This window comes from Aricia agestis, chromosome 2, assembly GCF_905147365.1.
Source record: "Aricia agestis chromosome 2, ilAriAges1.1, whole genome shotgun sequence".
Taxonomy (NCBI): domain Eukaryota; kingdom Metazoa; phylum Arthropoda; class Insecta; order Lepidoptera; family Lycaenidae; genus Aricia; species Aricia agestis.
This window is the reverse complement of record NC_056407.1, coordinates 16,309,643-16,332,089: the sequence shown is the minus strand read 5'-3', so window position 1 is coordinate 16,332,089 and position 22,447 is coordinate 16,309,643. Positions and strand designations below refer to the sequence as shown.

Below are 22,447 nucleotides of genomic sequence, written 5' to 3'. Positions count from 1 at the left end.
CTCAGTTTGTTCAATCTTAACGAAGCAATTGTTTAGTGTGGAAGAATTTTTAATGACAGGCTTAGAATAGAATAGTTAGCAGGAAATTAATTAAAGCAATAATAACAGTTTATTGTAACCGCATAATTATTAGACGGAGAAGAGATAAGTTAATTATGTTTATGGAGGTGATACGACGTGATATGACCAACACTATTAGTGCATAGACTTTGTTCCTCTCATCGTAAGCCATTGGGCTTGCTGAAGGTATACTTCGACGCCAGCTTCGAGAAATCAGAGCCAGTCCTTCTACGTACCTAGCATTTTTACCGACTTCCAAAAAAGGGGTTACAGGATATTCCACGTGGGTTATTTTTAATCGCATTTCAGTTAATAATATTGACTTACATTACATAATATCATTATCGCATGCATCATGTTTAACAGGGCATTTCGATCAAGAATGTAAATTGTTTTCATGTTCATTAACAGTGATTTAGTGGTTTGAATCACAATACATTTCACAGTTTTTTTTAAAGGATAAAGGAATAAAGGTTACTTTTGTAACCTGCGGCCCATGCTTGCGGCCCATGGATAGCCACGCCTAGAACATGGGATCTTTGTATACCTTTGCAACAGATAATAATAATCAATCCTGTTTAGACAAGTAGGGATAGTGGACCCTAGAAAATTTATGCTGCCTGCATGCATGCAAGCATGCAGAGTTTAAATTTAAACTGTTTTCTTTACGTACTTCATAAAGTACCTAAAGAAAACAGCTTAAATTAAGCTCCGAAAGCTCTTATCGATAAGACAAAAAAGTTTATGCAACTTTAGGTACTGTCTCTGGGTTCACTGTCCATGTGCATCACGTGCACCTCTCGTGGTCAGTCCCGTGAGGTCTACTATTACTTATCAGTGACCATAGTGACCAGCACGAGACACTCTTTGGCCCGGTCAGTGACCGCGTCACGTGACGATAACAACCCCGCTGCAAGTCCAAACATCGTGCGACCCAAATGTCGCAACCATGGGTATGAATTATGAAGCGGGGTATCGTTGATATTGTGGTAGCAATTCTGGGTTACACATTTACTCCCTGTGCAATTTAGAGTGAGAGTTTGTATCTTCAAGGGGCTGGGGGCAATTTTTTATTAATAAAATGTTATACATCTACGTTCAAAATTCGCAATACAATGTAGTAGTATAATAAGAGGAAATTCGTGGCACCAACCCCAACCATATCGTTCAATTTATGAGCAGTATTGGGTTGGGGATGATACTCTAGTGTGAAGGAGTCACAATAGATCCTCATGGGTCGCAGTGACGTCAGGGCTACAGTGACCTGCCTTCTTTAAAAAAAAAAAAAAAAAGTATAATAATAATAATAATATCTATGGACGCTTCACACCACGTCAGCCTGGCCCCGTGGTAAGTACCTGAAGGACTTGTGTTACGGGTACCAGACAACGGAAATATATTTAATACTTTTATACTATTCATAATATATTTAAGATTTTTATTATATGATACACATATTTAATACACATCCATGACCCAGGAACTTCGAAAACTTTTTGTTCCGTCGGCGGGATTCGAACCCGCGACCCACGGCTTGAGCTACCAACGCGCTTACCACTGAGCCACAGAGGTCGTCATATGTAGTATGTATGTACTGGTGTACCTAAATACACTCCACAAAATATTAACTACAGATTTCGTCCTAAATGAGCTATTTTTTGGAAAATTGATTTTTTCAACTAACAATACAGTTTTGGTTTTGATCAAAATCGAGCTTGTCACTGCTTTTCATTATCGCTGTCTTCTGTAGTTTCGACGGTATAGTAAGAGTTATGACAGACACAACACATACAGAATACAGATCCTGTACTAATCTGATAAGACATTGGGTAATTAACTATCAATTTATTGATAAAAATACTGCGACCTTATTATTGAGGTCACAATATTATGTCGCATCCGTGTACATCTAGTCACGCAATTGAACACATGATAATTTCGCAAAGAAATGTATATGATTTCGTTCATTTAAGGCACGTAAATACTAGTACTAGTGCTTAATCATACTGCATTAGCTCGTGTCGGCAGCGAAGTGATAAACTAAATTTTGAAGATTCAACCAAACAATGTGTTTGACGATGGTCTAACATTTGATAAGAATACAATTATCAGGTCTTATAATATTGAAACTGCATCGACAGAAGCATATCGGAACTGTTTGATTATTTATTTAGCTGAATTGACTTACTTGGTACCTACACTGGATATGTATATGATGGATATAAAGAAATTATCCAGCAATTATAAAATATAAACGTGCATCCATTACCTGATTACAGTTACTCTATCAATGATCAGTATTCTGCAGAATTTAATATAATACTAGCTAGCTGTCCGGCAAACGTTGTTTTGCCATATAAAGTATTTCGCCCATATTATTTTATTGAAGTGACTAAACAAGTATGGCACCATGGCAACGTCCAACGCTATCCCGTCGCACAAACAATGGTCGCCGTCAGTCTCGAGTTGCAATAAATTACTATTATTTATTCGACAAATGCACTTATTTAAAAAAAGTAGCCAGTAGCCGATTCTCAGACCTACTGAATATGCATATAAAATTTGATGAAAATCAGTAAAGCCGTTTCGGAGGAGTACGGTAACTAACATTGTGACACGAGAATTTTATATATAAGAAGATTTATATTGATTATAATATTACATTCTATCGTCGGCTGTACCTACCTATAGGTATAAAAGTACTATCAGAGAATTTGATTCCTATGCAAATCGGGGACCTAAGTAGTTTGGTTGCGTTACGTCAAACCCAGCTGACAGATCACAATTAACATTGAATTGACATATTCGACCAAATAACGTTGGTCTGTCAATCGCATAGGAATCAATTTCCTTGATGGTACATCAGTGATTACCTTCTATAATCTGTGGTGATTACACACTGGCCGCGCGGCCGCGTGCTTAGATCTGTCATCACACGAACACATCACGCGATCACATCTCATCATCATCATCATAATTGTCATCTTGTTTCATCTACAGATAATACGATACGATAATGCCTTACATTTAAGAAGACGTGAGTGGAAGAATCAAATAAGTAACATTTCGTAACATACGGACAATAACTCATTTTTCCCTCATTATTTTATTAAACCTTGTAATTTATCTACTTCATAACCTAGCTAATATATCTGGCTACACATATAATCCACAGTTTTTCTATTTCAAATAATTCTACCGGCACTAAAGCCTCCATTTAAACAAAAAAACGTTTTTTTTTTTCATGTTACTTAGCTGATTCTTCCACTTACGTCTTGTTAATTTCAGACTTTCTTATATACCTTAAACAAAACAATTATAATTTAAAGAAATTAATACTTATCCTAAATCGATTAGGTATGAGTCGACTTAACCGATAGCAACATAAACAGTCCGAAATTGGAATTAATAACGAAATGTGAAAAACTCTTTTAGCTATTTTACCTACTTAACTGCTGTATACAGATGAATAACTAAAGCTATAACAACAATACACTTTTACACAAATTAGTAAGAACCGCAAACATAATAAGTAACTGCAAACTTTTTAACCGCACCGAGGGTACTTACGAAATTCCAGCCGGTGAGGTAGGCGGATCTGTACGTGTAGAGGTTCCTGATCTCCGGGCGGGGGTGGGAGAGCAGGTCCAGGGAGACGGCGTACAGGCCGATGTAGCCGTGGTGCAGCAGACCCAGCAGGTGGAACACCGTCCGCCAGTACAGCCGCGCATCACTCCGGTCGAACAGCTTCTCATTCTCCGTGATCAGGAAACACAGGACGTTGTAGAATATGTTGCTATCCCGCCACAGCTCCTCCATTTTTTACTTATTTTTAAGTATTATAAGCTAATATTTAATTATTCTAAATTATTGTATAATATAGTAACTATTTCTAAACTCCTAACTTATCTATCTAACAGCTCCCGTTCTTTCGGGCGCTTGTTATGGAATTCGAAAATCGAACGAAAGCGATACGACGGGTACCCGTGTTGCCATACTGGCAAATAAAATTGCCCACAATCTCCCCTGTAATTTTAACCCAATAGTTATTGAAAATAATAATTTATTATGTAAAATGAAATGAAATTATATATTATGTAACATTTTTTTAATATTTTACGTTTGTATTGTTTTTAATTACGGGTATAAATAGCTAGTAAGCTATTGTTCTAGTACCTTAACGAGATAATGGGTTAGACTTATCATAATTATATATGGACTTATATATTATGTTAGCACTTAAAATTATCATAGTAACTAAATTATTAGATAATAATTATTATTTAAATATTTGACATCTTTTACGACTTACCTAAAAATACTATTATAATATCTTCACTTGTCTCTTAAACAAACATTTTTACATATCAAAAATACCAAGTAACATCGTCCCGTAAAATATTACAAAAATACATTATAAATAGTAATATAATCTACACAAAAAATATCTTACGACAAGACTGCGATTTAATTGACTTTTGCCCATTTTTGCGCTACAGAGGCACAACAGAGGACTGACAACACTAACGGTTGTGTAACATATCGGCTTTGATGATAAGAGTAATACTTAATTTTAATTTTTGTTTATTTAAACTGTTTGTATAATTAACTAATTAGTTTCCTTTTTTGGTTCATTGGCATTACTCGCAAATATTAAAGAATGTTGAGTAAGTACACAACAAAGCTGTTAAGAAAAATTTATCAGTTCTCAGAAAAGCTTAATTTGAACAAAATTAGTAGAAATTGTACATTCTTCAGATAATATTTGTATTGGGACTGGAGCCCAATTTTCAATTATTCTAAACTTAAAAAATATTAAGATGTTGGTTTTAACAAGGACCGCAATATTCTAAGGAGTGAAAAGGACTGATTTAATGTCTTTTTCTGCAGCCCAATTTTTCTTTTGTTTTGGAGTTTTAGGGCTAGTTCGTTTATTATAATATCCTACTCTATAGACTGAGTTGTATTTCTTGTTACAAAAAAATCCTACCTTTTGATAAAAGTTCGAGTGATTTTAGTAAATCCAGATGAAACGCAAGCCGTTTTTAAGGTTCTGTAGCCAAATGACAAAAAACGGAACCCTTATTTTTTAATAATAATAAATTATTAATAATAAAAATAAAATAAATACTTATTTAAGGGGGGCTTCCATACAAAACACACAATTTTTCCCAACTTTCGCTCAATAACGGTACGACCATTCGTGTGCGAGTCCGACTCAGACTTGGCCGATTTTTTTATTTTATTAACTCCAGCACAAGAGACAATTTCTTAGTGATACTATGGTCAATCTCCTAGACTCATAAAAAGCAACCGTCCGCATTTGCCAGATTGCATTGCTGGAATACAAAATGGTTTAACATCACAAAGACCAACGTGATGGAAATCTGCACTGTTTGGTCGGTTTCTAGAGGCCGGTTGCTCTCTTGGAGCCTTTATACTGGTTGCATCGACTTAACATTGGATTGCTTTGACCAGATTATTTATGTTTCTATTATAATTCTATCTATTGTGTCTAGAACAAGTAGCGATGAGAAGATTTGAGAGATTTTCTAGTAAGTTGGATGGCAGAAAAAAAACTTCAATTTGCAAAGAACAAGGGGCCTAATAGACATACTGACTGATTTAGTGACGAAATGGCGGATCACCTTTGTCAATCTGTCACTTTTGGCGGCACTCAGAGACATTTAATTATGATTTACCTCAATTTAATGAAGAGTTTGCCAGGTAATATATTGGGCTTATTTCAAAACGTTCATTTAATCACATTTAATAATTAATGTTCGTTTCTGAGTGCGGCAGTCAGAGACATTTAATGATGATTAAATTTCAAGTTAGTGAAGAGTTTGACAGATAATGTATGGGAGTATGGGGCTTATGTCAAAATCTTCATTTAATTACAGTTAAGGGCGAAGCCAACCGAGCGTAATTTGTGACTTGTGAGTCGCAGAATTTCTGCCGGGCAGAATTTTGTTGCATTCAGTTTCATACAAAAGTCCTGTTTGATTCACACGAGCGTAATTTTATGAGTCGCGATTTGTATGAAAAAAATTCTGCCCGGCAGAAATTCTGCGACTCACAAGTCACAAATTACGTTTGGCTTCGCCCTAAGTCGGTGGCAGTTTGTCTGTTCTTACTGAAAGAAACCGTTTCTATCCAACCATGCCGACTGTCAATTTTTTCAGGAGTTGCAGTGGTGGGAGTACGTGATAGGCCTTTTGCTCGTTAAAAAAAATGCGGACTGTCAGAACTGAAATAACCATAGACTTAATATATACTGTCGAACTATGAACATTGTACAGTCTGTACTCACGTGGTTCCAGTTCGTGAAGTAGAACCCTGACAACTTCACACTCCTCACCACCACGGGGTCGGTCTCGCCCTCACGGACACCGTACATTATGCCGAATACACCGAAGTGGAACACGAAGAGATTGACGAGCAAGTAGCAAGCGTGAAAAATTAGGAGAATATTCGATTTTTGGCATTTACTTTTATCTTTATCATTTTTTCGTTTTAAAAACATTTTAGGAGATGTGCAAGGCGAGGAGTACAACAAAAGTTTAATTCAATAAATAAGTGTAGTTGTACAAGGCTATGGATATAATAGCAGTAGTGACGATGTTGTTATATAGAAATAAGTCATGTGGTGTGAGGTTTAGTTTCAGGTACAGTAGATCTTAATATCTTGTAACATAATATTCATGTTGGTTCAGGGCTCTCCGGTTAAACAAAATACTTTTTAAGGTCCAAAGGCTTAAACATACAAGTAAAGCGGGGAATTGACTACCGGACCGCCCGTCACGGGCAGGTCTGTCGCATGTCTGCTCGTCAATTCCTAGGTACGGGCACAGACATGCCCGTTGGCCCGTACTCGCAGCCTGTCCGCGAGATCGCATTTTTCCCGCGCGGGCACGGGCAAGTCTGTACATGAATACGGCGGCCCGCCGTCATTCGCGCCTTGGAGAGCGACTGGACTACTGGAGTGCACTTAAAATATTATTGTAAATAAATTATAAATAAAAAACTTTTTGAAAAAAAAAGCTTTTATTTAAATAAGCTAAAAAGAATAAAATAAATTTCTCCTTAAAATGTTTAACTTTTAAGTTAAAATCCCCAATGTATTATACAATTTGCATGATAATAAAAGCTTGTCGCGACTATAGTTGCAAAACTTCTGAAAAATTCCGAATAATTCCGGAATACTTCTGGGAAAGTTTCTATAAATTTGAATTATTCAAAATGAATTTAATAAAAAAAATATGAATTTTTATTTATGCTGAAAAATCGTATTTTGCATCAATCATCGATCGCCGCCGCGCATAGAGCGTCGCCCGCCGGCCGCTGTCACCGCTTCGCACGCGCCGACTGCCACGGCGAAATATTCGACGGAAACATTCGATTGCGGGGTACGAATCTTTCCGCGGGGTGAGGGAAAACTTCTCCGGGGAGCATCTCCCTTCCGCGCCGCCGTCGCCCGCTCGCACGACTCGCTCGCCCGTACGAGCGGGCGACGGCGGTGCGGAAGGGAGATGCTCCCCGGAGAAGTTTTCCCTCACCCCGCGGAAAGATTCGTACCCCGCAATCGAATGTTTCCGTCGAATATTTCGCCGGAATAATTCAATGGAAATATACGTGTTTGTTTGTGGTTTGTGGTGGTTGAGTGAATTATTTGTTCAGTGGCACATTACGTAGGTACTTAAGTAAAATATAAATTGTTTATCTATACCTACTTCTAGGTTTAATATTATAAATGCGAAAATGCGTCTGTTTGCCTGTCTGTCTGTTACCTCTTCACGCTCGAACCGCTGAACCGATTTGGCTGAAAATTGACATGGAAATACTTTGAGTTCCGAGAAAGGACATAGGATAGTTTTTATCCCGGAAAAATGTACGGTTCCGGCGCGATAAACGAATTTTGGCGCAACGGAGTTGCGGGCGTCATCTAGTTTTATCATAAATTAGTAATGGCCAATAGGATTGATTAATCTATACTTACCTACTTATTACTTACTTATATCCATACTATCCATACTGATATATCCTATTGTAAGTAAATCAGAATAAAAACCATAAAAAATAAACGAACTTATATGATTAGGTATTATCAAAGAAAAGTAACAAGCCGTTACCAGCCGCTATTTATCGCTAGTAATGATAATAAGCCAAAAAAGCCGTTTCTCGCCGCTTGGCTAATAATGTTAGTAACCGGCATCACATATTCTTAGATACACAACTAAAGATAAATAGTTTACAACTTCCAAGCGCAATTTTCCTCGTTATTTTTGACAGTTGAAATATTCCCAAAGTTTCGGAATATTTCGGAATACTTCCGAAGTATTCGACGGGAATAATTCGGAATCTTTCCCGCCAGCATCTATAGTCGCGACTCGCAAGACTTAACAATCTATCAGTACTTGATAAATTTATTTAAATAAAAATATAATATTAATTTACTCAGTTATATTGGTACTACATAATATAGTTTATTTACAAATCGTGCGACAAGCTTTTATTATCATGCAAATTGTATAATACATTGAGGATTTTAACTTAAAAGTTAAAAATTTTAAGGAGAAATTTATTTTATTCTTTTTAGACTATTTAAATAAAAGCTTTTTTTCAAAAAGTTTTTTGTTTATAATTTATTTTTTGTTTTTTAGTTATCTCTGGCTAGATTTCTTAGTCTGTTTGATAGTACATAATATTTTGTTTTGTTTCAAGAATTTGTTAAAATCTGATTAACTTAAGTCCTTAAGAAATTGTACTCGACTTTGAGTAGTGAAAAATCTATATTTAGCGAGTTCTATTCCGTTTATTTCTGCATGACTAAAAAGTTAAATTTAATTTAACAAAAGTGACCGGCTTAATCAACCGGGCTTTTCTGAAACACGGCTGGATTTGACTTGAAGTCACGTCACGTTATTTCACGTCACGTCACGTGACGTCACGTAAAATGTAATAAAGTCATGACACGACACGTAACGTCACGTCACGTTACGACACGTACCTTCACGTCACAATACGACACGTCACGACACGACACGTCACGACACGACACGACACGACACGACACGTCACGACACGACACGACACGACACGACACGACACGACACGACACGACACGACACGACACGACACGACACGACACGACACGACACGACACGACACGACACGACACGACACGACACGACACGACACGACACGACACGACACGACACGACACGACACGACACGACACGACACGACACGACACGACACGACACGACACGACACGACACGACACGACACGACACGACACGACACGACACGACACGACCCGACCCGACCCGACCCGACCCGACCCGACCCGACACGGCACGGCACGGCACGGCACGGCACGGCACGGCACGGCACGGCACGGCACGGCACGGCACGGCACGGCACGGCACGGCACGGTACGGCACGGCACGGCACGGCACGGCACGGCACGGCACGGCACGGCACGGCACGGCACGGCACGGCACGACACGACACGACACGACACGACACGACACGACACGACACGACACGACACGACACGACACGACACGACACGACACGACACGACACGACACGACACGACACGACACGACACGACACGACACGACACGACACGACACGACACGACACGACACGACACGACACGACACGACACGACACGACACGACACGACACGACACGACACGACACGACACGACACGACACGACACGACACGACACGACACGACACGACACGACACGACACGACACGACACGACACGACACGACACGACACGACACGACACGACACGACACGACACGACACGACACGACACGACACGACACGATACGATACGACACGACACGACACGACACGACACGACACGACACGACACGATACGACACGACTTGACTATTACTTTTCAATTTACTCTCAATGAGCCCTTTTGTTTGATACCCATATTGCGGAAGTGCATTAAAAATAACTATTCCCGTATCTTGGATGTGTCGCCATATTGGATGTAGAATGACATTACATTCGTTTTCGAGTTACTTTCAAAAAGCCCTTTCATTTAATATCCATATTGTAGGACTGCATAGAAAATAATTATTTCGCTATCTTGGATGAGCGTCCATATTGAACCTATGTAGAATGACATTACATAATACATTCGTTTCCGAGTTATTCTCAATGAGCCCTTTCATTTGATACCCATATTGCAGAAGTGCATTAAAAATAACTGTTCCCGTATCTTGGATGTGCCGCCATATTGGATGTAGAATGACATTAAATTCGTTTTCGAGTTACTCTCAAAAAGCCCTTTCATTTAAAATCCATATTGTATAATCGAAAATAACTATTTCGTCATCTTGGATGAGCGTCCATATTGAACCTATGTAGAATGACATTACATTCGTTTCCGAGTTATTCTCAATGAGCCCTTTCATTTGATACCCATATTGCAGAGTGTATTAAAAATAACTATTCCTGTATCTTGGATCTGCCGCCATATTGGATGTAAAATGACATTACATATTTTGTTTTCGAGTTACTCTCAAAAAGCCCTTTCATTTAATATCCATATTGTAGGACTGCATCGAAAATAACTATTTCGCCATCTTGGATTGTCGGCCATATGGGATTTAGAGTGATGCCACATACCATATCGTGTATTGTCATCCAAACGAAACGTGTATGCAAAATTTCAGCTTAATAGGTTAAATATATCTGCTTCAAAATTGAGTTCCCAGATTTCACCCGAACATACATACTTACATACATACAGAGCAAGTTAAATAAAAGCTTTTAAAAATACAAACACACTTAGGAAAGAAAGAACAAAAACAATTTTGACATTCGTTTATTTCCATTTACCTGTCTACCGTATCCTTATTTGTAGAAAGTTAAAAGCAAGGATTACATGAACACCGATCTACGTAATGCCGCTAATACAGCGAATTTATTGAAAAATCCAAAGGAATCAATGCCGATGCTGATCTATCATTTGTTTCAAAGAAGATTGAGTCCATGAGTCCACGACCGAGCTGCAGCCCTCTATCTATTCGACTGACTTGCCTGTTCTGTGTGTGTTCAATAGGGGCAAGCGGCAGACTTGTGCCAGACCGAGCGGCCCGCGGGCAGCCCGGTAGTGAATTCCCCGCTTAAGCAATAAGAGAAAAACTTAAGGAGGGCCTAGGCCTTGTTGATTTTGTATCTGAACTCAGTATAGAAATATTTTTACATAATACTAGCTGTCCCGGCAAACGTTGCTTTGCCATAATATAAATCAAGTATTTCGCCCATATTATTTTATTGAAGTGACTAAATAAGTATGTTACCATGACAACGTCCATCGCTATCCCGTCACACAAACAATGGTCGCCGTCAGACTCGTGTTGTAATAATTTACTATTATTTATTCAACAAATGCACTTATCAATATAAAAAGTACCCAGTAGCCGATTCTCAGACCCGCTGAATATGCATATGAAATTCGGTTGAAATCAGTAAAGCCGTTTCGGAGGAGAACGGGGCCTAACATTGTGACACGAGAATTTTATCTATATATAAGATTATCTGTGTTATATATTATAAGATTATGTGTTTTATTAATTATTATTTAAAATATCATCAGTGTACACATTTGAAGTATGTTTATACAATATACACGTAGCAAGTTATTAAGCTAATGTACCTGAAACCTAGCCCGACACCACATGACTTACATTTAAGTGTTTTAAGTAACTAATTTATTTTTAATTTTATTTACTAAATTACCAATACTTCTAAAAGTACTTGTGAATAAAGATACAGAATAGCATTACCTACTCTATAATATTATCTTTTAAATGCCAAATTTATAAAAACATTAAGAAAATACGCACGTATATTTGCATTTCACCTTTTTCCTAATATCAAGTACGTGACATTAGTTGATTTTAAGATTTCTTTGGATTTTATGGCCCAGAGTCAGTTTATTCTGACCACGAGTCATTTTACTTGCGCTCACCGCACTACGGTCAATTTTCGCATTGTTTAAGTTATTACGATAATGACTATGCTGTTACTGAAGGAATTCTGCAGAAAATTATGTGAAAACCCGAGACGTTACTGTGATGTGATTTGTGACGTGCTATTATGTATCACCTCTTCCCAGGCGCGGTCCGAAGGGGGAGGTCACAGGAGACATGACCCCCCCCCCCCAAGTCTAAGCTCAAATTGAAAAATCTCAAAATCTTGCCAAATAATAAAAGGAAGTTTCTAGTAGTTTCTAGCTATCCCCAACCCATAAAGTTAATAAACCTAAGGTATATTAACTTTATGGTCCAACCTTAGACAGCTGTCAATTCAGAACCGTCCGAGGGCGCAGATAAAAAAAAATTTTTTTTTATTAAATAATGGGGCAAACGAGCAAACGGGTCACCTGATGGTAAGCAACTACCGTCGCCCATGGACACTCGCAACATCAGAAGAGCTGCAGGTGCGTTGCCGGCCTTTTAAGAGGGAATACGCTCTTTTCTTGAAGGTTTGCAGGTCGTATCGGTCCGGAAATACTGCTGGTGACAGTTCATTCCAGAGTTTTACAGTGCGCGGCAGAAAGTTACGCGAAAAACGCACTGTGGAAGACTGCCACTCATCAAGGTGATGAAGATGGTATGTTTTTCGCGTGGGACGATAGCGAAAAGTTGCAGGTGGTATGATTCCGAACAATTCCTCAGAGCACTCCCCGTGATACAACCGATAGAGGATGCAGAGTGAAGCTACATCTCGGCGTAATTCCAGGGGGTCCAAGCTGTTTGAAACACTGTGGCAGTCAACAATTCGAGCAGCCCTTCGTTGGATACGATCCAGAGGGAGCAGTTGGTATTTTGGCGCCTCTGCCCAGAGATGAGAACAATATTCCATATGAGGCCGAACCTGCGCCTTGTATAGTTGTAGGCGTTGGTCCGGACTGAAGTACTGTCTCGCTCTGTTAAGAACGCCAAGCTTCTTCGAGGCTAATTTGGCCTTACCCTCAAGATGATATCGGAACTAGACTTCACTCGATATGTTTACGCCAAGTATCTCAATGCTAGGGGAGATGGTTAAAGATGTGCCCTCGAAACGAGGATAAACGACCATTGGTGACTTTTTAGGGGTGAACGCGCAGATTTGTGTCTTGGTGGGGTTGAATTGGACTAAGTTACGTCTACCCCATTCAGAGACCTTCTCCAATGAATTCTCCACCTTAGACACGTTCGTTCGTTTCGACTCTCAGTGACATATATATACAATCATAGTAAGTGAGTGACCCCCCCCTCCCCCACCCAAAATTTCAGGCTGCGACCGCCTCTTCCTCGTCAAAACATTTTCAAAATAAGCTCGTACATTGAAAGAAAAGTTACAGACAACTTCTAGTGATATTGAATTAAATATTAGTGATTATTTTATTATATTTTTATTTATTATATTTGTACGACTCTAAAAACGAAAGTATACGTGAAGCCCGTAAACGATATCCCACCAAAACATTAAAATATCTAAAAAGGAGCCAAGCAAAATATTGCATAGCCATGCAATATATCTTTCGTAAAAAGTTTTCAGATCACATTCAAGTCAAGCCTTCAACTTATTTTGTAATTTAAATCAACATTAAGTGAATTTATCAATAGTTTTCTTTATTTTATAATTATTATAGTGGCTCTATAATAGTATAAGGTTTTAACCAGGTACACTAGAACTTAACCGTTTGCTCGTTTGCCCCCTTATTTCATAAAAAAAAAGAATAGTGATGCTTCCATCGCAGATCCTTCTAGACTCCAACTTTCAGGTGCGAGTGCGAAACCCGCGTCGGACATTACACTGTTGTAACTTGCTAGCTACTGGAGCCAGTCGAGCGGCGCCGCTGTTGCAACTGGGATCACTGGCAAGTGTTCTATAGTTTAGTATAATCCATACTAACACATATTGTAAGTGTGAAAGTGTGTCTGCCTGTCTGTTAGTTGTTAGGTACCTTTTCACAAATCTCTGAATCGATTTTGCTGTTCGGTCTGGAGATACTTTGAGTCCCGGGAAAGGACAAAGGATACTTTTTATCCCCCCGAAAATTTTAGGGATATCGCGCGATAAACGTATTTTGGCGCAACGGAGTCCCGGGCTTCATCTAATAATTATTATTTTGCTAAATGACGCTTTTTGATATTCTTTAACAGGAGTTTATATTCATGAAGCCCTAAGCGGCCGCATCCGGCCGCGATAACAATAGATAAGCTATTGTGTCTCGTTATTCCACGATCGATGGGTTAATTAACTTCTACCCGCTTTTGATCGGTTAGCATCAAAAAATTAACAGCTAATTGACAAAGCCATTGAGTTATTAAACTCCTGTCAGAAAAACTAAGACACGTAAACCCTGTCCTAAAATTTATATATATTTTAACGCAGGGTTAACAATATACATTTTAGTACAGGGTTAATAATTATTAATAGAGATCGCCCAATGGTCGAAATTCGACCTTAGTTCAACGACATTAGGACTACTACCTATATTTTGTAAAAAATATTGACTTTATAATTTTTTTCTTTCAACTCTTGTCTCTGGGACATAGCTGATCTCAGACTGGCCATGTAAGCATTGTCTAATAGTATCTTAGATTCAATAAAAAAAAACTATAATCCATTTTTAATTTGTCAACTTATTGTCAACAGACTTCAACCATAAATAAAAGAGTATAATTCGTATGTATAGGCTTGTCGCTCAAAAATCTGTAATTTTTCCTAATGTGTGTAATGTTTTATTTGTTAAAAAAATGTTTAATAAAAGCATAATTTCAAAATAATATTAGCTCGATGCACTCCTTCACCATATAAACTATAACTGTGCAAAATTTCATTTACCTATGTTTCCCCATTTTTCGTCAAAAGGGATACAAAGATTTTGGCTCACGTATTAATATATAGATAACTCGGATTGGCGCAAAGGGGCCTGACGAAGGATCATTATTGTATTTAAAACGAAGTTATATAATAGTTCTGTGCAGTTCTCAAAACGGTGTGCAGTTGTGACAGGCCTACTAAACCATTGTTTAATAACCTCGACAGACTCACGAGGCTTTGTTACAAAATTTCACTTTGACATTGATTATGAAGTTCTGTTCACAGTTTTGATAGTAGGTACCCTAATAATTAATATTATAAAATATGCTAAAGTAAGTCTGTTAGACAGAGGTCTGTTACTTTTTCACCTTAAACAGATTTTAATGAAATTTAGATACCAGGAAAGGACATTAGGATACTTTTTTCTAAGAAAAATGTGCAGTTCCTGCACGATCATAGATATCAGAAACAAACGGTTTAGTATCTCTGTGTGCGCGTTTAAATTTCTGAGCAATGGCGCTACGGGCGTCAACTAGTATTATTATAAAATTTAGATATTATTATATTAAGAAATATCTGTCTTTATTTATTCGACAATCACCTCACCACCTTTTTTAGGGCTCCGCAGCCAAATGGCAAAAAACGGAACCCTTATAGATTCGTCATGTCTGTCTGTCTGTCTGTCCGTCCATATGTCACAGCCACTTTTCTCCGAAACTATAAGGGATATACTATTGAAACTTGGTAAGTAGATGTAGTCTGTGAACCGCATAAAATTTTGATAGAAAAATGGAAAAATTATTAAAAATTTTAGGGGTCCCCTAAAATAGGTACTACTGAAACAATTTTTTTTTTCGTCTAAGCTATGCGTGTGGGGTATCTATGGATATTGGATAGGTCTTGAAAAATCATATTGAGGTTTCGAATATCATTTTTTTCTAACCTGAATAGTTTGTGAGAGAGACTCTTCCAAAGTGGTAAAATGTGTGTCCCCCCCTCTAATTTCTAAAGTAGCATGGCAAGTAGCGTGGCATGATAAGTCTAAGAAAAATATATGATATAAAACTACCAATGAAAATTGGTTGGAACGAGACCTAGCTATTAGTTTTTTTTATACCTTAAATAATTAACTTTCATTAAATCAACTGAAACATAAAAATAAATCAAAAACCTTGTAATTTCATAAAAATTAAAAATAAACCTTATTGTTGCTGCAGAACCCTTCATGGGCGAGTCCAACTCGCACTTGGCCGGTTTTTTGGGTTAAATTTTAATTTTCTGAGTTATGACTTATGACGTGCTGTAACAAAATTTTAACAAATTATGTGAATCTTAATCTAGCCTTGATACATTTTAAATTGATCTTTTCCGTGTTATTTGAACAGCTGCTTACAACAATCGTTGTATTGAAATAAATAGCTTCTTGAAGTCAATTATTATAATATTTAGTTTTCCTCAAACACTTAATTTAATTCCACAGAACGCAAATTAACTGGGGTTTACTTTTTATTTCATGTATATATGTGCAAAGATGATAATAAAAGTTAATTTAAGTAATAAAACCTCTTTTATTTTATTTCAAGTAAGGAAATCTAGATAAATTCTAGGTACCCTAGATTAAAATTCTTATATTAGATTCAAATCGTTGCTCTGACAAACATGTTGAAAGAAAATGTGAAATGTCACTGATCGTAGACTCTGATGCCTGCAATCTACCTCGAACTCCGGCCAGCTCCTCCTTCAGGAACCTGATATCCTTCAGTAGGCTGACGACGTTGACGTGGTCCAATGTGACGGGTGGCAGCTTGTGGAGCTCCTTTGCCACAAAAGCCGGCACCTCATCAGGATCCGTCTGCTTCAGCAGGGAGATGATGATTTATCATTGATAGTAAAACGTAGTGATTATATTCTCTTTGATTGATAGATTTAAGGTTACGTCACTGCATTGATAAAGTACTGAGTTATTTAATAACGTAGAATAGATATAACAATCGAAAAAAATCGAAACTTAGGTGTAAGATGATACCACCTCTTATAGAAAGACTTTTGAGCAAGCGTCAGCGCGATGTAGAAGACGCACGGCGCCATCTATTATGACTTTTGGAACTAACTTAATTTGAACAAATTTACGCATTTTCACCCCCTTACAACCCTTTTTTCCAGTTCACCCCCTTACAACCCTTTTTTCCAGTAAAAAAGTAGCCTATGTCCTTTCTCAGGCTTTAGACTATCTGTATACAAAATTTCATTACAATCAGTTCGGTAATTTTGGCGTTTGGCGTGAAAGCGAGACAAACAGACAGACAGACAGAGATACTTTCGCATTTATAATATTAGTATAGATTATGTGCACACTGCACCGCTGTTTTTGGGTATTTTGATTATTTAAGGGCCGCGCTCACGCCGCGCTACACCTGAATGGCAGCGGCGAAGCGAGCACTTTCAGCGCTGCCATTCCGGTGTAGCGCGGCCCTAGGGGTACCACTAACCAGGGTTTTAAAAAGTTTTTAAATTTGACACAAATTTTGTTGACACAGCGCGCTATAAACTAAAGTCCACGCGGACGAAGTCGCAGGCAACAGCTAGTTATGAATAAAAACAATATAATAAAGTAGGTATGATTAGTTCTGTAATCTATTACAATGAAGTAAAATATAAAACGCCGTCTGTTTTCATATATTAGAATTAAAATGTTCATTGCATTGATATATTTTCTGGATGGAATATAGGCCAACACGGTACACTCGAACTCCTTTATTTTAGAGCGCCTTCTGTTGTCAACTTGTCACATAATTAGAAATGCAGTAGGAATTCTATAAGATAAGATAGATTGATTATTATTATACTATGTGATAATATTATTAAACATAATATTCTAACGTATTAAAAACTATAAACAAAAACATAATAAGTATGATTAGTTCTATGTTACAATGAAGTAAAAAATAAAACGCCATCTTTGTTATATATTAGAACTAAAAATATGTTCATTGCATCGATATATTTCTGGATTTTTTACAACATTATACATAAAATATATTTAAGATTTTTGAAATATTATTATGATACATAATAATTATTATATAATATTTAATACACATCCAAGACCCAGGAAAATTGAAAACTTTTTGTTCCGCCTGCGGGACTCGAACCCGGGACCCCCCGGAAGAGCGCTGACCACGCGCTTAACCACATGAGCTACGGAGCCATCGGCAAAAACGACATCTACTGTCACATGTAAGAACTACAATGCGAATTCATTTTCATCGATATTTTCATGTAAATAAGATATTTTCCCACATCAAAATGTAACCTGTCCTTTCTCAGGCTCTAGAATAGCTGTGTACAAAATTTCATTGCAATCGGTTCAGTAGTTTTGCCGTGAAAGCGAGAATGACAGACAGACAGACAGAGATACTTTCGCATTTATAATATTAGTATAGATTATAATATTAACACACGTTGTACTTTGCACTCGTTTTTGTTATATTTTTTATCAAACAATAATTTAATTCGCTGTAAGCTAAATAAAGTTTCGATTCGAAGATAAGACAAAATTCGTGTGAATCGTGGCGAAACACGTGAATATTACAGTAACGATAAAATTACCGTGAAGTGGCGAAGAGTCCATGTAACCCGATTCCCGTCGGCTTTCCTTTTGGAAAATCGAATCTATGGGTCAAATACATTTTTACCGACTTCCAAAAAGGAGGAGGTTATACGTTCGGCTGTATGTATCTTTTTTTTTTTTTGTATGTTCAACGATAACTCAGCCGTTTATGATCCGATTTTCAAAATTCGTTTTATGTTGTATAGGGTTTAACTCGAATTTGGTACCATGTTCACAAAAGTGGTGATCTGATGATGGGATCCTGGAGGAATCGAGGGGACTCCTTGAAATTTGTATGGAAACATATAGTGGTTTCAAATTTTTCTGAAGCATTCGAGGTAAATGCTACCAAAAAAGTAAGATTTCGAACCAGGTTTAACCTTGGATCCGAAGGTACCCAACAGAACTTTTGAATCCTTATAGATACAGGTTCGGGGATTTCGGCGTTGCTTAAACAACTGAAAGCATAAGCCAACACAAGTCCTGTTAGTGTTAACAGCTTTTTAACTTATTATTATGTCATCTCTTTCATTCATAAGAAACGTTAACTTTAGTGAAATTGGGGCTAGTAAATGTAACCACGTTTGTAAACACGAAAAAAATTAAATGACATAAAATCTATTTAATGACAAACGATAACCATAATAGGAAGGCATTATCGTTCTATGATAAAGTCTTTTTTTAGTTAAAAAAAACAAACCTTAACTATAAGTACATTTAACTTATGTTAAAGTTTGTATGCAAGAAAAACATTAACGATGTATTTAAATAATAAGAAACTATGTAGATACAGTGTAAAATTTAAGAGGCTAATTATATTTTGCTAAAACTTTAAGAGGCTAATTATTTTGCTAAGTTTGGTGGAGACGAAGTAAACAGCTGGTATCTAATTATTATTTCGTACATAATAACAACTTATAAGTGGGATTTTCCAAGACGTTTCAGACAGGTTTAAAGATGGCTACAATGACTTTAAAATAAGATATCGTATTCCATATTGAACCCTATATGACAACTTTTAGGGTTTAAAATTGGGTTAAAGGCCGAGGACACACTAGTGTAATTTTGTTAAGACCCCGGAACGGCGGAATTCGGAAACGTTTATAGTAGTGACAAGGACTTACATTATATTTTAAAAACCTACCAGTTTGGCTTTGACCTTTACAAGCTACAGCCAAAAACTTGTTCGTGGATGTATCCGTTGTGAATATAAATGTTTATTATATTGTTATAATACGTAAACATGCTTAGTTTTTTTGCTGTTTTAATTTCTACTGCTGTTTTCCATTGTAATTTACTGCCTGTTACTTATATTTTCTTTGTTAATCTTCTAATAATATTAGAAGATTAACAAAGAAAATATAAATTATATAAAAATAAGTCGGGTTTTCCTTCCTGACGCTATAACTCCAGAACGCACGAACCGATTTTCACGGTTTTGCATTCGTTGGTAAGGTCTCGGGCTCCGTGAGGCATATAGAATTTTGTTTTTGAAAAAACTTCAAGAGAAAAGCAGGAAAACAGGGTAAATTATTTTATGGCAAAACAAAATTTGCCGGGACAGCTAGTTTTTACTTAAATTACACGCTGTATTTACTTAACGTCATATAATATACATTTAGAAATTACTTCATAAAATATTATGTTATATTACTTTCGTATATCGTAAGCTCGCTTACTAGCATTACCAAGTCCACATCTGGTGTCTAAACACACTAGGCCGAAGTTCCGCGGCGGAAATTCCGCATGATTACGTCAGCAATGTCAAACACATACAATATAACGCGACGGAATTTCGGCCTAGTGTGTCATCGGTAATTTAAATACATTGCAGGCGGAATCTGTAACTGTGAAAACAATTGTTAAGTCTATTTTTTTTTTCGCCTATATTCGGTGCAAGCTACCAAAACCTGATGCGACGAGCTTAATTTAATCTATCTATTAGCGTTTTCGGCATCTCGAATTGCCCCGGGGCAGGGCAGGCAGGGCGGGCCGAACGAATACGAAAATAGCCGAAGTTTAAATTAAGAAAATAAACTACGTATTGCACTAGTACCTACTTAGTCCACGTGCTTCGTGGATCATCGGTTTTTTTTCGGCTATTTCCGTATCCATTCGACCTGCCTGCCCTGCCCCGAGACAGGTCGAGATGCTTAAAACGCTATATATATCTCGGCGAAACATGGCGGTAGCGGTCATTGACTCCCTGTCAAAAACTTGTCATTTTCTATACAAAGCCGCGATTGACAACATCTGACACTTCACTGTCAATCGCGGTTTATATAGAAAATGCCAAGTTTTTGACAGGGAGTCAATGACCGCTACCGCCATGTTTCGCCGAGACAGTATATCTAATATCTATTACATCTATCTACTTACTCTACTTATACAGTCTCCATAATTTTGAAGTCGGTACCAGTATCATAGAATTTTCGATTCTGAGCTGTTACCGACTTAAAAATAGTGAAGATTGTATACTTAAGTACAGAAATAGTTTAGGCAAATTCTGAAAGAGGCACTACTAAAGAGAAATATTTAATACTTTTTAGTTCATTTAAGAATAAGTAATGTATTATTATATATATGTAGTTATTGTTTTCACTTGGAATAACATATTGGCATAGATGTGAACACTTACAAAGTTCCAGTTGGTAAAGTAAGCGGCGCTGAACTTGGCCATCACGATGACCCGCTCGTCCAGGTTGCCCTGCGCCAGGCGGCTGATCATGACGAAGCCGCCCACGCCCACCACCACCAGGTTGCCCAGCAGGTACAGGCCGTGGAACACGCTCCTGAGGAACAGCCGCAGCGGCCCCGTCCTCGGCGGGCCCTCGCCCTGGCCCTCGACGTCGGCCATCTTGTCACAGACACACAAACCCACAGACACGTCCGCGCCGCCCGGCGGTGCTTCATTAACTTCGCTATCGAGGTGAATAATTGCCGGTGTACTCCATTTTCCGTAACGCGCTCGCGGCTTCATCCACAAAATATATCATACAGTAGAATAACTCGGTCCTTGAAACAAAGATTGTATAGCTTGCAAGTTAGGTGCGTGTAACCGAAGCTGCACGAGGTATATGATTTTCTGAAGTACCTAATAGAATCGCCTTAATTCAATTTCCTAATATTTGCCGTACTTTACTAGCGCAGCACCGATTCTATTGGATCTAAAACAAATTCCTTGCAACGCAAATCTTATGAAATCGCAGCCATAACTCGCGACGTGATAATATTCCTATTTGATGTCACGTTCATGTGATACAGGTGGTGCAGCATAAGGATAGTGTACTGTATATTACTACTATCATGTAATATGAGCGCGGGGGTCAAATCATAACCTTGCCCATTGACGCCACGGGGTCCACAACAAAACATAATAATATAACAATGCTTCCGACTATTATGTATAATTAAGTATTAATAATGTCCTGTTTGATGAACTCGAGATCGCCCAATGGTCAAAATTCGACCTGAAATGAAAAAGTTCAAATTTCAACGCTTTTCTATTTTGATATTCTATTGTCAACAAATTGACTTTATTATTTTTAGGGTTCCGTACCCAAAGGGTAAAAACGGGACCCTATTACTAAGACTTCAATGTCTGTCCGTCTGTCCGCTTGTATGTGGCCAGGCTGTAACTCAAGAACCGCTATAGCTAGAGTTCGGAAATTTTTAGAGATTGTGTATACCTTTTCAAAAGCTGAATTAGCTATTTCTATAATCAATATAATGTAGGTATGATCATTATTCAACCTTAGCGCCTTAACTACTCTTCATTAAATGAAGAACATGATAGGTTGCCTGATAACCGGGCTTCAGAAAGGCTTAGCCCCAATTTCACCAACGACTGTTAAAGTTAACGCCGGAATTAGTATCACGTTACCTCTTTCGATTTTCATATGAATGAAAGAGAAGACATT

The 22,447-nt window shown here is 37.7% G+C and overlaps 1 protein-coding gene across 3 annotated transcripts in view; it reads right to left on the bottom strand.

The window, feature by feature from the left end:
- LOC121739753 (androgen-dependent TFPI-regulating protein-like) overlaps positions 1 to 21,451 on the bottom strand; it is a 29,160-nt gene extending 7,709 nt beyond the window's left edge. For 2 of the 3 annotated variants that reach the window (XM_042132304.1, XM_042132305.1), the window contains exon 1: positions 21,166 to 21,451. In XM_042132304.1, coding sequence (XP_041988238.1) covers positions 21,166 to 21,384 — 219 coding nt within the window. In that variant the 5' untranslated portion in view covers positions 21,385 to 21,451. Of the gene's footprint in view, positions 1 to 3,630; positions 4,035 to 21,165 lie in introns of those variants that run through there. The other variant, XM_042132306.1, reaches the window with a different exon arrangement.
- Positions 21,452 to 22,447: the final 996 nt, after the last annotated feature.